Source organism: Antechinus flavipes, chromosome 5 (assembly GCF_016432865.1).
Source record: "Antechinus flavipes isolate AdamAnt ecotype Samford, QLD, Australia chromosome 5, AdamAnt_v2, whole genome shotgun sequence".
NCBI classification, from domain to species: Eukaryota; Metazoa; Chordata; class Mammalia; order Dasyuromorphia; family Dasyuridae; genus Antechinus; species Antechinus flavipes.
Genome location: NC_067402.1, coordinates 289,270,108 through 289,284,416, shown reverse-complemented (window position 1 = coordinate 289,284,416; position 14,309 = coordinate 289,270,108). Strand labels below are relative to the sequence as shown.

The 14,309-nt window shown below is 50.8% G+C and overlaps 1 protein-coding gene across 1 annotated transcript in view; it reads right to left on the bottom strand.

Annotated features, from left to right (window-relative positions):
• Positions 1-503: 503 nt before the first annotated feature.
• Positions 504-14,309, bottom strand: part of CSDC2 (cold shock domain containing C2) — a 20,880-nt gene continuing 7,074 nt past the window's right edge. The window contains exons 2-4 of the mRNA XM_051962204.1: positions 5,029-5,319; positions 2,965-3,087; positions 504-2,706 (exon numbers count right to left, since the gene is read on the bottom strand). Coding sequence (XP_051818164.1) covers positions 2,544-2,706; positions 2,965-3,087; positions 5,029-5,207 — 465 coding nt within the window. The 5' untranslated portion in view covers positions 5,208-5,319 and the 3' untranslated portion in view covers positions 504-2,543. The remainder of the gene's footprint in view (positions 2,707-2,964; positions 3,088-5,028; positions 5,320-14,309) is intronic.

Sequence of the window (14,309 nt, the reverse complement as noted above, 5' to 3'; positions counted from 1 at the left end):
CTGAACCTTGTTTCCTTTCCACTAGATGGAACCCAAAGTTCAAAGGAACCCTAGAAACCTTCTTCATCCAGTCCGACTCCCTCTTTTTATAGATGAAAAAACAAAATCTGAGGGTCAGAGAGGTCCAAGGGTGCAACCAAAGTGAAGGGAGATGGTCAGTAACAACTATTAGGGGAGCAGAATGAGGACCTCTCCCCCAGAAACTGTTGCCAGGCTTGGGGAAGACCATGGGGCGCCAAAGGGGAGAGGCTCCAGGATCTCTCCTAAGTGCAGAAAAAGTCCTCGGAGCACCCTGGGATTAGAGCGGGATGGTCTCTGCCCTGAGCAGGGCATGTAGGGAGAAGGCAGATAGCTCCTGGGTCGGTGGGAGTTTGCCTTCTCCTGGGATGGATGAAGACAGATGCGCGCTGGAGGCGGTTCTCTTCTTCCTAAGTACTCCCCCCCTCCCCGAATTTCTCCCCCCTCCTGTCTTCCAACAGCTTGAAGAAGCCAGCAGACAAAAGGCCACTCCTAATGGTTTATTGCCAGTGTTACAAAGATGGACGCCAGGTCCTCTGGGTGGGAACCACACGGAAGTTTCAAAGACACACCATGGTTTCTAGGGGGATAAGAGAAGGGGCAGTAGAGAGAAGGGAGGTGCTGTCCTCCCTACACCCGAGGGGAGCAGAGGCTAGGCAAGGAGGGCCTCCAAAGGGTGGGAGCCACCCCCTCTTTCCTGCTGGATCAAGCTAGGCAGGGAGGAGCCCCCATGGGCCCAGAGGGGAGGGCGAGAAAGAGGCTTGCTACAGTCTAACCCTGTGAGTGACCTCGAGAACTCACGGGAAGGGGTGGCTAACCTACGTCTCCATCCATCGGACTCGATGGGAATTTCTGGGATCCTTTCAACTGGGGCTGGGGCCAGAGGGAGGATTCCCAGACAAGGAGGGGGCAGCCCGCGGCTGCCCTGATGGGAAAGGGGCAGCAGTCCCCCAAGGAAGATGACTCAGCTCAGTAAGCGGGTGCCGGAGCAGGTCAGAGACCTGGCCTATTTAAGAGCTGCAAGATCCTGGCAAGTCATTTCCCTCGTCCAATGGGAACGATTCCACCTTGCCTATTTTCCAGGAGGATCCAAATGAGGTGCCATCCCTTTCTCTGTCGGTGCCCTGCTTTCAGGAGCCCTTCTCCCACCCAAATAAAAGTTACCCTGCGTCACCGTCTCAAGGGCCGGGAAGGCGGCTTTGCCCTTCTCTCAGAGCAGTGGGCTCCTGGTCTAGACTCAGCTGTTGCCCTCCCCTCCCTTATCTGGCGGACCCAAGGGGAGCTTGCGTCCTGGGCAGGGGGGGACCCGTTCCAGCTCCTGGCATGAGAGTTGTACCTGACACTAACCACAAACATCCCCCCCAACCCTAGCTAAGCCTCCTGGGCTCACTAAGTCTGACCAGAATCTACAGAGCATTACATCAGTGTGGCAACTGAGGGGAAGGGGAGTCGGGAAACGCAGGGGACACAGGGAAGCGAGGCCGCCGGTGTTAGCGCTACAGAGACAGTCTGGGGGCCACGGGAGCCACTGATTGGGGGGCCACGGGAGCCACTGGTTGGGGGGGCCATGGGAGCCACTGGTCCGGGGGGGGCCACGGGAGCCACTAGTCCGGGGGGCCACGGGAGCCACTGGTTGGGGGACGCTATGGGAGCCACTGATCCAGGGGGGACCCGTGCGGAGGTGGAATGGCACAGTGCTGAGCGGGGCTCTCCCCCGAGGGTGACACACTCGCGATGGAGTCCCAGATCGGTAACAAGGAGAGCAGAGGCAGCCCCTCCTCCTGCCCCCAGACAGTGGGAGGTGGGGTGTAGATACAGTTCATGCTTTCTGTCTCCCCCCTTCCTCCGTGCTAGTGGGGAGGGGGGTGTTCACAAAAACAACTGAGGTCCTTTAGCCCCCCAGGCAGGGGGTTGGGGAGATGAGAGAGAGCTGTGCAGGCGGCAGGGGCTCAGGTCCTGCCATTCTCCAGGGACTGCTTCTCCTAGGAATAAAGGGGAATGGAGGAGGGGAAGGGTACAAAGGGAAGCTGAGACTCCATTTGTGATTCTCCACCCGAAGGACTCACAATGAAGTTGTGGGAGAAGCAGAGGGGGAGGGAGAGAGCAGGGAAGACCAGGCTGTCTTCTGGCTAACACCTTCCCCTGGTCCCAGGAAGAGGAGACCCCCGGGGGATCCGGGGACGAGAGGAAGCTGGAGCTGGGGAGAAGAGGGAAGCTCTTTTCAAGTCTGTCGGCTCAGTCTGGATCTCCCCAGAGCTTGGACAACGGTACAAACGGGGAAAATAACACCACGTACACACATACATGAAAAGTTCTACAGGACTGGGAGGGAGCCGCGCTTGCAGAAAAGTGCCAGGCCGGCATGGGCTGCCCCTGTGCTCGCCTCCTGCTTTCTCCCTTCCCTCCGAGTCCTTCCCAACCCCAGGCGGGCTCCCCCTCACTCGCCCCGCCTCCCCCTACTTGGGGCAGGTGGGCTCGAACAGAGAGGGTCCCCTTCCTGCCCCTCCCTGCCCCGGCGCTACGGCCTAGGAGCCGATGATCTGGCCGGACCACGTCTCGTGCTTAGTGTGGGGGGCCAGGTGGGTCAGCACCACCTCCACGGCCTGGAACTTCTGGTTTTTCGGCGGGATGGGGCACATCTTGTAGGTCACCTCGTCTCCCTCCACGGGCACATATTCCCCCTCGATGCTGTGGTTCAAACGGGAGAGACCAGTGAGACCCAAAGGCGGCCGCTCGGAGCCCCCAGCCCTGCTCACCCCGGCTCTGCGAGACTGAGCTTCCGGGGCCACCTTGGGGCAGCTTTCCGCCCACCCCCCAAACCAGTGGCCAGAACTGCCATCGAGGCCCAGTGGGAAGCCCCCAGGATTAGGAAACTACAGCTAAGGGGCTGGGCCCACTGGTAAGGGGTGAGTCCGTCCCCCCCCAACACCCCCACCCAGGACTTACTCAGACACGTGGACAAATATATCTTCTGTGCCATTCTCTGGGGTGATGAAGCCATGGCCCTGGGAACGTGAAAACTGCTTGCAGACGCCCTTGAATACAGGCCCAGCCGAGGCTCGAGCGGTGCTAGAAGGAAGGAGAGAAGAAGGGGAGACCGGGAAAAAGGTGGCAGGGAAGCCCGGAAGGGACCTCCAGAGCCAAAGCAGAGAAAGCAGACGGCACCGGGGGCTTCTGGGAGCTGCCTGAAGAGCTGTCCCGATGGAGGAGCTATCAGGGAAAGGGTCCCAGTTATGAAGCCTGGAGGGGAGGGGCTGAGCCAAGCTCAGGGGAGCCAGGGGAGAAGCAGGTGGGACGTGACGCCCACAGAACCTGGCTTGGGTGAGCCCGGCCGGGAGTGCTGAAGCCTCTGGAGGCTAAGACTCGCTGAGCTCCCAAAGCCCCGTGGAGTCAGTTCTCATCCCTCTGAAGATGATGGTCCCCTGCTCCATTTATCCAGCCCTGACCTCTCTCTGTTATTGTGTCCTTGGGAGGACCATGACGTTAGGGAGCTAATGCAAGTGAGAGGATTTAAGGGAGGGAGGATGCGCAAAGCCACCAGCCTCACTTTTCCTTCCAAACCATGGGTCCGGGGGCCTAATGTAGAGATGGCCCAGGATGCAGTGGAGGCTTGAGCCCTAGACAACCCTACATGGCCAGTATTTCAGAGACGGTTGAAACGGATCATCCCTCCCCCTAAATCTTCCAGCTTCCCAGTTTTTCTGTTACCAACCAGGGGATCATCCTCCTCCTCCCCTAGTCCTCCAGGTTGCCCATCTTCCCATCATCCTCACCTCCTGAATCTTGCCCAGCCCATGTATTTAATAACTGCCAAATCCCATAATTTCCTCCCTATAACTTCTCTGCTCTCTGGCCCCTTCTATTGGAATGGACTTCCAATCGGCTTCCCCGTCTCCAGCCCATCCTCCATTCACTTGCCAAAATGATTTCATATCTGGGTCTGGCCATGTTATTCCCCCTGTCCCCCCCTCAATAAACCTCAGCAGTTACTCTTATCTATAAAGTCAAATAAATATAAATATCAAGTCCTTTGTTTGGCATTTAAAGTTCGTTAGAATGTCTCTTCCCACTTTTCCACAGCTTCCTTCTGATCCTTTGAACCCCATGTTCCTTCTCGGTGTTTCTACTGGTGGTCAGTCTTTCATGCTTGGAGGGCTCTCCCTCCCAAGAATCCCTAGCTTCCTTCAAGTGCCCCCCCAGCCTTTCCCAGAATCCCCAGCTGCCATGCTGTCCCCTCTGAGGTTCCCTCCCCTCCCTGTACGCTTTCTTTCATCTAGGTTAGACCCCTCCCTTAAAGCAGAAGCTTCTTGGGGGCAGGATTGTTTCCAGTTACTTTCAATTACTTTGTATATCAAATATAAAATCATTAAGTGCTTGTTTATTCATTGAGATATGGAAGTAAAGTCCAGAGGGACCCACGGGGCCGTCACTCCCCTCATTTTCTATGGACCCCTTTGCCAGAGATGGGCCTTGAACCCCGAGTCTGGGGCAGGGAGATGCACCAAGTGAGGCAACTTTTACTTTTGTATCCCACAGGATTAAATCCATGAGGACAGAAACTTTTTTGTTTGTCCTGATATGTCCAGTACATGGAACACAGAAGGTGCTTAAAAATGGTCACTGATTTTATTCAGAGACTATGGAATGATAGGAGGTCACCCGTGGCCTTCAGATCGTTTATGGGATGGAAGAGAGGTCACTGAAAAAATCACCAAATGACCTGTGACTAGGAAAACCATCGAAGTCCCCTCCATTCTCAGCTTTCTCTTCTATCAAGAGAGGGCTAGTGGTCTCGGAGATGGCTCCTTCTCTCACCTGCTCCTCAGTCCCTCTCCTGCACTCCAGCCCCTCCCTCCCCCCGGCCCGGCCCCAGAGCCCCAGAAATGGGCTCAGCTGGAGTTTGCCCAGTTCCCAAGAAATCCCCCAGATTGGAAGGATGGGCCACGGCTCCTCCAGCAGAGCCCAGGGCTTTTCCCTCCCTCCCCAGGCTTGGCTAGTGTGGCTACTCACGCAGAATAGGTCCTGGTTCTCTTGGTGGGGAGGGGGCTGGGCAGGTCTCTGAGCAGGAGGTTGCTGCCCCGATCCCAGATCCGGCTCCCCTCGCGGTGGAAGGGGAAGGTAGGCCAGACGGGAGACTTCGGGGAGTGCAGAGGAGGCACTACTGGGGGCGAGGTGGGCTCAGAAGACATGGTGGAGAAGCCCAATGGCAGGTGTATCTTCAAACAGCTGAAATTTGATTAAACAGAGCTGTGCAGACTATGGATGGACCCCCCAGATTTTCCTGGAGATAGATGTCTGTGCCTAGAAGGGAAGAGACACGGAGTCAGAGGAACGATCTCAAACAATTGGACCCTGCTGAGCCAGAAGGGGAGGACTGGGCTGACGGAGTCCTTCCTCCGGGCTTCTGGGGGACGGGGCGACGCAGGAGGTGACAAGTCTCCTGAGTGAGCACCAAGCCCGGGAGAAGCTGAAGGAGCCAATCTGTTCTTGATTCGGGAGGAAGGCGGCCCATCAGCCACGATCTTGGCCAGCCCCTTACATGAATACCCCTGCCAGTCAGCCGGCTAGCCACCTCCCAGGGATGTTGGGGAGAAGCAGGACACCACCCACCGGCAGTGGGCACAAGGTGGGCACTGCTGCCAACCGGCCACAAGGTGGCAATGGATGGCCACCAAAGCCGGGAACTGCCCCAGCCGTGGAGGTGCTCCCTGGGGAGGAGCCCAGCAATCCCCCTGGGCGGACGTGGAGAGAATCAGCAGTTCTCCTGCCCCTCAGCTCCAGACATCCCCAGGCAGTGCCCAAAGATGCCAGCTTCAGGACAAGGTGGCAGGTACATCTCGGGGACTCCATCTGGCAGCTAGCTGATTCCATCCTCCTCAAGGGCACAGGAGCCAGCAAGGAGCTCGGCCGTTAACTTCTGTGTGACATTGGGCAAGTCACTGAGCCCAGGTCTTAGTTATCCTCTGTAATGGGGAGGATGACATCCACAGAACCTACCTCCCTATGGGTGGCTGGGGAGCTTGAGTAAGATCATGTCTGTGAAGTGCTTAAACATCTTGGAGCGCTATTGGCCCTCTCCAACAAGGAGAGGATCCAAATCAGTTCCAATTGTTCGGTGATGAAGAAAACCAGCTAACCAGAGAGAGGACTATGGGAAATGAGTGTGGACCACAACAGAGCATTTCCACTCCTTCTGTTATTGCCCACTTGCATTTCTGTTTTCCTTCTCAGGTTTTTTTTACCTTCTTTCTAAATCTTTCTTATGCAGCAAGAGAACTGTATAAATATGCATCCATATATTGGATTTAACATATACTTTAACATATATGAGACTGCCTGCCATCTAGGGGAGGGGTGGGAGGAAGGAGGGGAAAAGTTGGAACAGAAGGTTTTGCAAGAGTCAATGCTGAAAAATATTACCCTGGCAAATGTTTTGTAAATAAAAAGCTCATAATGAATATAATATAATATAATATCATAAAAAATAAATATAAAATAAAATCTTGGAGCACTATACAGTGAGATGTCCACAATTATTTATAGGAAATGTTAATGCTATTCACAATAGGGAGCCATCGATGAAGAAAAAGTTAAGATCACTCTGGTGAGGGCAGAGCTAGGATCCGGACCAAGCCCATCCCCTGCATATTGATTCCAAATCAAGGCCCTGTTTTCCCATGGATCAAACCAAGTACCAATGAAGTAACTGTTGCCTGCAAGCCTTGGGCCCATTGTATGGGCCCCCTATAATCTAAGACAACTTGGTAACTGGTTTATTTGTAAAGGAGATGGACGACGCAGGAAGATGCTCAGAGACACTGGAAGAGGGAGAGATCTTGGTGGGAAGGTGATTCCCAGGCTGAGTTTTGGAAGAAAGAGAGGAGGGCAGCCCTGACTCCTGACCCCCAGGGAGAGGCAGGAGGAGAATTAAAGAGTCTGGTCCTTCAGAAAACATTTTAAAGGGCCTACTGTGTGCAGGATACTTGAGAAACACAGATATGATGGGAGAAGGCCCAGAAGATGAGAGGTCGGGTTCCCACCGTTGCCTCCATAAAAGGTTCAGGGAGCACAGGGGCTGAGCTGCCCTCAGCCTCCCACCCCCAAAGCCTGGAGGTCTGCTGAGCTCGGGCTTGGTTCCAGCTTTGTCTCATCGCTGCCGATAACAGTCATTTTTTCCTCCTGGCCTGAACCTTTCTCCTTCACAACACTAAATCAAAGGTTTTGGAGGCGGGGACTAAAATGGGGCAGATTCTTGGCTGCAGCCCTAAGCCACTCTCTGTTCTGGGAGATGCTCTTCTTCCCCCCCCCCCGCCTTGTCCCCCGTCCCCCTGCCCTCTCTGACCCCACCTTGCCAGCCCCCACCGCTGTTATTCCCGGGCACCAGCCGTGTGCCAGGCAGTGACAGACAGTGCCGGGAGGCAGCCCTCTCCCCAAGGGGGAGGGAGGGGAAACAGTGAGCGCGGCAGGGCCAGAGCATCTCAGATGTTTTCCAGCTCAGCCCTCAGCCCTCCCACCCCTTGCCACCAGGAGAGAGAAGCTGCTATTTCTGCTGCCAGCTTTCTGCCCTCGCTGGGAACCCCACAGTGGCTGTCAGTGGTGAAAGATGTGACAGACGCTCCAGGGAGAAGCAGCCGGCAGCTGCCTTGCCTCTCTCCTCCTCCTTTCCCTTTTCTTCCCCTCCCCTCCTTCAATGTCCTTCTCTCCTGCCCCTCCTTCTTCTTCTCTCTTTCCCTTCTCTCCTCCCTTCTTCTTTCTTCTTTTTTCCCTTCCCCTGTTCTCACCCTCCCTACACCTCCTCTTTTGAGCTTTATTTTCTTCCTCTCCTCACCTTCTCATCTCTTTTTGTCTTTTTTTCTCTTCTCCCCTTCTTACCCTCTTCTTCCTCCACCTCCCCCTCTCCCTCTCTCTCTCCTTCTCTCTCTCTCTCTCTCTCTCCCCCTTTGTTTCTCCCCAGTCTCTCTCTCCCTTTCTTTCTCCCTCCCTTGTTCTTCTCTCTCCTCTCTCTCTTCCCTTCTCCTCTCATTTTCCTCCTTAGCAGAACCTGTAAACCAGAAGAGACCAAGACAGGGGCAGGGGGAATCAATTCTGTTCAAGGCTGAGAGCTAGAGGATAAAAGAATCCTGGCTTTGGAATAAGAGAACCCATGTCAGAAGCCTAGTTCCATGCTCTCAGGCAAATCAGTTGCCCTACTTATGCCTTGGTTTCCTATCCCTCTGCCTTGGCTACTGACAAAGTAAATGGGGGTACTAGAGGTTTTTAGAATGGGGATCCTTGCTTTCCCAACAGGTAGTGCCTCCTGCTCTGTCCTGAATACCTTTCTTTCTCTTTTACCTGAAAAGCTTTTGGCTTAGAGTTTCCTCCCTTCTCCATATTTCTTCCATTTGCTCCTGATTGAAATCACAAAGGCCTGAAGTGGATGAACCACCAGTCCTGAAGTCAGGAGGACCTGAGTTCAAATTTGGTCTCACTTAACACTTCCTAGTTGTGTGTCCAACTGTGTGACCCTGGGCAAATCACTTAACTCCAACTGCCTCAGGGGAAAAAAAAAAACAAAGAAAGCAAGAAAGAGAGAGGGGGAGAGAGAGAGAGAGAGAGAGAGAGAGAGAAGAGAGAGAGAGAGAAGGAGGGAGAGAGGAAGGAAGGAAGGAAGGAAGGAAGGAAGGAAGGAAGGAAGGAAAGAAGGAAGAAGGAAGGAAGGAAGGAAGGAAGAAAAAAGAAAGAAAGAAGGAAAGAAAGAAAAAAGAAAGAGAAAGAAAGAAAGAAGGAAAGAAAAAAGAAAGAAGGAAAGAAAAAAGAAAGAAGGAAGGAAAGAAAGAGGAAGAGAGAAAGAAAAAAGGAAAGAAAAAAAAGAGAAAAAGAAAGGAAGGAAAGAAAGAAACAGGAAGAGAGAAAGAAAGAAAGAACGTCACGAAGGCTAGGATGGTGAGAGCAGCCTCCCCCCACTTCCCCATAGGAACCCTCTCCCCATGAGGGAGGGATAGGACACTGGGATCTTCCCAGTCCTCATTTCCCTCTCTCTGTCTGGGGTGGGCGGGGAACATAAGCAAAGACTACACAGAAACACTCATTCCCACTTTCCCCTTGTCTAACCCTTGTCTCCTTCCTGGGGGGGGGGGTGGAATCCCCAAACAACCACCTCATCACTCAGTTTTTCTCCAACTTCTCAACTCCATTCCCTGATTATGTTCCTCCAAGAAAGTCGGGGAGGGCTAGAGCAGAAAATAATAAGACCCGCTGGGGAGAAGAGTCTCATCTCCTGGAGTTGGGAGGGCTGAAAGAGCCGGGGGCAGGGGGGGTGGTGGATGTGTGGAGGGTGAGTTACGGTTGGTTTGCTATATTTTCCCCAGGGAGGCGACGAAGCAGCCACCAAAGGGCCCAAAGGACCACCAGTGATCTCCTCATTGCTCTGCATAGAGGCGAGGACCTTGCTCGGCCATCTCCCTCCCTCCCATGGATCCCCTTGCTGCCAGGTAGCTAAGGGCACAGGGAGCCGGACCTGAGGCTCACACAAACACATCCTTCCATGTCCGTCAGCTCCCCTCTCCTCTCCCTCCCCCCAGCTTCCTCTGCCCTCTGCGGGGGCCTTCAGGACGCAGTCTCAGAGAGAGGTGACAGACTGGAGGGCTCTGGAAGCTGTGGCGCTGACCTGAGTCTCAGGGACTATAAAGACGACTGCTTCAGACGGGGCCAGACCAGAACCAGGGACAGCTCCCACGCAATCTCCCCTTCCCGTGTTCCCCCAAGGCTCTCCCCCACGGATTTGCCTTTCTCCTCACTCCACCTCTTCCCCTGCAATGCAGCACCGCACAGCTCAGCAGGTGAGGCTGGAGGAGGGCTGGAGTGGGAAGCAGCTTTGAAAAGTGCTTTGAGATCCAACAGATCACGGAAGGTGCGAGAGAAAGAGGAAAAGGGCCGTATTCTAACTCGGGTCACCTGAAACCTCCAGGTTCCTCTGCTGTCCTCATGCCATGGCTGCCATTAAATGGCCAGATCAGAGGCCACTGTCCCTGTGAACAAAAACCACACTTATCAAGACTCTCCTCTTGCCCCACAGGAAACTGTGGCCAAGGATGAGACCGGGGTGGAGTGAAGCAGGGAGCTACCCTGCAAAGGCAGCTGTTTTCTTAGAAAGCTCTGGATCTGGAGCCAAAAGATCTAGTTGTGTGACTCTAAGTGTGTCTAGATTTTTTAATTTTGGTAAAGTGTGTTGATTCTATCCTCTGTAGAACTGGTTGGGGAGCAATAATACTCTTTGCAGCAACGACCTCACAGCATTAGGGAGAGGAAAGTGCTTTATAAAGCACATAGAAGCCATGACGATGCAAGACAGGAAGAGGAGGAGGTGAACAGGACTCAGGAGCTGACCCGGAGCACCTCTCAGGTCCCCTTCAACTCAGATCATGAGACTCTAGGACAAGGCAGGAAGGAGGCAGAAGGGCTTGGCCCAGAAATAACTGAGGGGCAAACAGTAGCTAGGACTAGGACTTTGGGGATTGAGCTGAGATTTGGACAAAGGGGGCATTCTGTACCAAACAGTTCTTTTTGTGTATTATAGATTCCTTTGGAAAGCTGAGGAAATCTACAGATCAGTGATGCTCCAAATCATGTTTTTTGAAATCCGCAAAATAAAATATAGATTACAAATAAATTGTATTGAAATATAGTTCTCTCTCTGTGTGTGGAGAACTATCTCTCTCTCTTTCTCTCTCTGTCTCTGTTTCTCTCTCTCTTTCTGTCTCTTTCTTGCTTTCTGTCTCTCTCTCTATCTGTCTCTTTCTCTCTTTCTCTCTCTGTCTCTCTCTTTCTGTCTCTGTTTCTCTCTCTCTGTCTCTTTCTCGCTTTCTGTCTCTCTCTGTATCTGTCTCTTTCTCTATCTCTCTGTTTCTCTCTCTCTTTCTGTCTCTTTCTCTCTTTCTGTCTCTCTCTCTCTCTGTCTCTCTGTCTCTCTTTCTCTGTCTCTGTTTCTCTCCACACACACACACACACACACACACACACACACACACACACACACACTTTATTTGTGTGTGTATGTAAGTTCACAGAGCCCAAGTTAAGGACCCCTGCTTTGATCAGCATTGTCCACAAAGGAAGGAATGCTAGTAGCTAAAGCTGTTTTAGCCCTGCCCCCTCTCCCTCCCGAGTGCTCACTTATCTGTCTTAGACAGATTCTCCCCTACATATGGAATTGGCTCAGTCTCTGTTCCTATCACTTTTGGCCCTCAACCAGGACCACCCCACCTCTGTAGTTTGGGGAAATCAAGTCAAACCAATAAGTAAAGAAGTGCCTTATCCTACTTAACAAGCAACAAAGACAATTCTCCTAAGAAACAAAAGAATCACACAGGACATAAAAAATATCAAGATTGCAGAGGACAGATGGCAACTCAATGCTCTTCCCTCCTCCTCACTTAGGGAACACCTATGAAAATAAAAACCCACTGGGCTTCAGTCCTTGGACCCCATTTTCTCCCCTCCAGGAAAGAACCTGTCATAAGAGGTTTGCACCTATCCCTTGGGTAAGCAGAACAACAGATGACTGGAGTTTCCCCAAGCTGGAAAAAAAAGAAATAATTATAGCTTATCATAATATGCTCCCATTTCTATAGCATTTCCTGGTTTACGAGGTGCATTATTAACAATCTTTCTGTGCAGTAAGTAGTATATATATTCCTACCCCCATTTTACAGATAGGAAACTTAAGGTCCAGAAGGATCAAGCCCTAGATCACATGGCTATTAAGAATTTGCACCGAGGTCCTCTGATTCCAAAGACAGTGCTTTACCCAGCTTTTCTCACTGCTATTGGGTCACCTTTTCAGTGCCCGTCCTACTTGTGAAAGGTATAAATTAGGATTTTAGTACATGAAAGTGGCCTGGGGTTAGGGGGTGAGAACGTAAGAGAGAACATCAGAAAAGAGCGCCTCAGGTTCAAGATCTACCCCGCCTAAGTCTCAGTTTCTTTCTCTGTAAAAATCAAGACATGATGTTTTATGTGGCCGTTTCTAGCTCAGGATCTTGTCTTATATCCACATTCATTTGCAGTGCCAGATACAGAGCAAAGACATGTTCAACAAACTTCTGATCGACGGAGGGACTGATGGAGAAGGGAAGAAGACAGAACTGCCCTGCCTCTTCCCAAGTCTCATTGCAGAAAAGGCCAGGGTACTAATGCTGCCTGAGGGGCTGGAGAGGATGTGCTCTATTTAGCAAGATGCGGTTAGCAACATATATTTGAACATGTATTGGACTCCTGCCATCTAGGGGAGGGGGTGGGGAAGGAGGGGAAAATTTGGAACAGAAGGTTGTGCCAGGGTCAATGCTGAAAAATTACCCATGCATAGGTTTTGTCAATAAAAAACTATAATGATAATAAAAAAAGATGTGGTTAGCAAGGAGGGGAAGCCAGACATGGATGGGCTGTTTGAGTACTGAGCTTGATGTCCCTGAGAATGAGCCCCAGGAAAGCACAGGAGCCACCTCCACTCCACAGACTCCATTCTGCTGGGGGATCACAGACAAAAGAGAATTGAATTGGGAGTTAGAAGTCCATCTCTGTAAATTACCACCCAAGTGACCTTGGCCAGTCACCTTTCCTCATCTTATAAAATGGCAAAAGTCATCTCATAAATAACCTCTGAGGTTCCTTCCGTCCCTGTAACTCATGATCCTGGCTGGGTGGCTATGGGCTGACTCATGTGACCTCCCGGAGACTAAGTTCCATGAGCTTTAAAATACAGATGATGTTACCGAGTCCAGATATTTCATTGGATTTTTGTGGGACAGGTTTTGCAAGCTGTGAAGCAGAGCAGAAACTGGAGTGCTTATTATTGTGTGATAAGGACAGAGCTAGGAGCTAAAGGTCTACTCTCCATCCTGGATTCCTTGGCCAGTCACTGTGCTGGTTCCCCGGGGGCTGATCAGAGGAGGCAATATCATCCCCACCCCTCCTTGTGTGGGCTTGATTAGGCTTAGTCTCTGATTAATTGTCACGGGACCCTCCAAGGATGGAAAAAGATGGAAAAAAATCATTTTTCCCAGAGGGCCTGAGAGCAGGTGTGCATCAGGGATCTCACTAGGTGACTTCAGCCTATTTTTGGCTGAGCCGAAAAACCATGCTCAGAAATGCCAGGTGTCGTAAGTGGATTTTCCTAGGAAATGCGAGGTTCCTCCATGGTCCTTCTCTAGCCCCGGAGAAGCACAGAGATGACAGGATCCTAGCATCAGACAAAAGAGCTCACCCAGCGCCTTCATCTTAGATGAGGAAACTGAGGGCCAGGAAAGCAAAGCCCAAAGTCACAGAGTTGGTAAGGGATAGAACCAGAATCCTGAGCCAGGCTTTCTGGGCCCTTTCCAAAGGGCACTATGTAACAGAATCATAGGGAGTTATATGTATGTATATTATATATGTATATGTATATGTACGTGTATGTATATATGTATATGTATATATGTATGTATATAGATAAATCCTGAAACTGAAGCTTAAATTCTTTGGCCATAAAATGAGAAGTCAGAACTCATTAGAAAAGACTCTGATGTTGGGAAGATTAAAGGCAAAAGGAGAGGGGGATGTCAGAGAATGAGACGAAGAGATGGTGTCATGGGAGCAATGAATATGAGCTTGGAGAGACTTCAAGAGATAGTGGAAGAGAGAAGGGCTGCTGTGCTGTGGTCTAGGGGATCACAAAGAGTCAGATATGATTGAATAACTCAACAACAAAATGTGTGTGTGTGAGTCTAGAGAGAGAAATATAAACAGACACTTCTATGTATGTATGTATATGTACATGTGTGTGTATGTATACACACATATATATAGTTGTTGAATTGTATCCAACTAGATAGAATACATAAATATGTATGTTTGTGTGTGTATATATGTGTATATACATATATATGGAGAAAGAGAGAAAGAAAAGAGAGATAGAGACAGAGACAAGACAGAGAAAGAAAAGAGAAAAAAAATATATATATATAGAGCGAGAGAGAGAGAAGAAAAGAGATAGACAGAGATAGAAGATATAGAGAAAGAAAAGAGAGAGAAAAGTGTGTATATATATATGACACACACATAAATATGTTTGTGAATATATATATGGAGAAAGAGAAAGAAGAAAAGAGAGATAGAAACAGAGACAAGGCAGAAAGAAAAGAGATAAAAGCATATATATATATATATATATATATATGAGAGAGAAGAAAAGAGACAGAGACAGAAGATATAGAGAAAGAAAAGAGAGAAAAATATATGTATGTGACACATAAATGTGTGTGTGTGTGTGTGTGTGT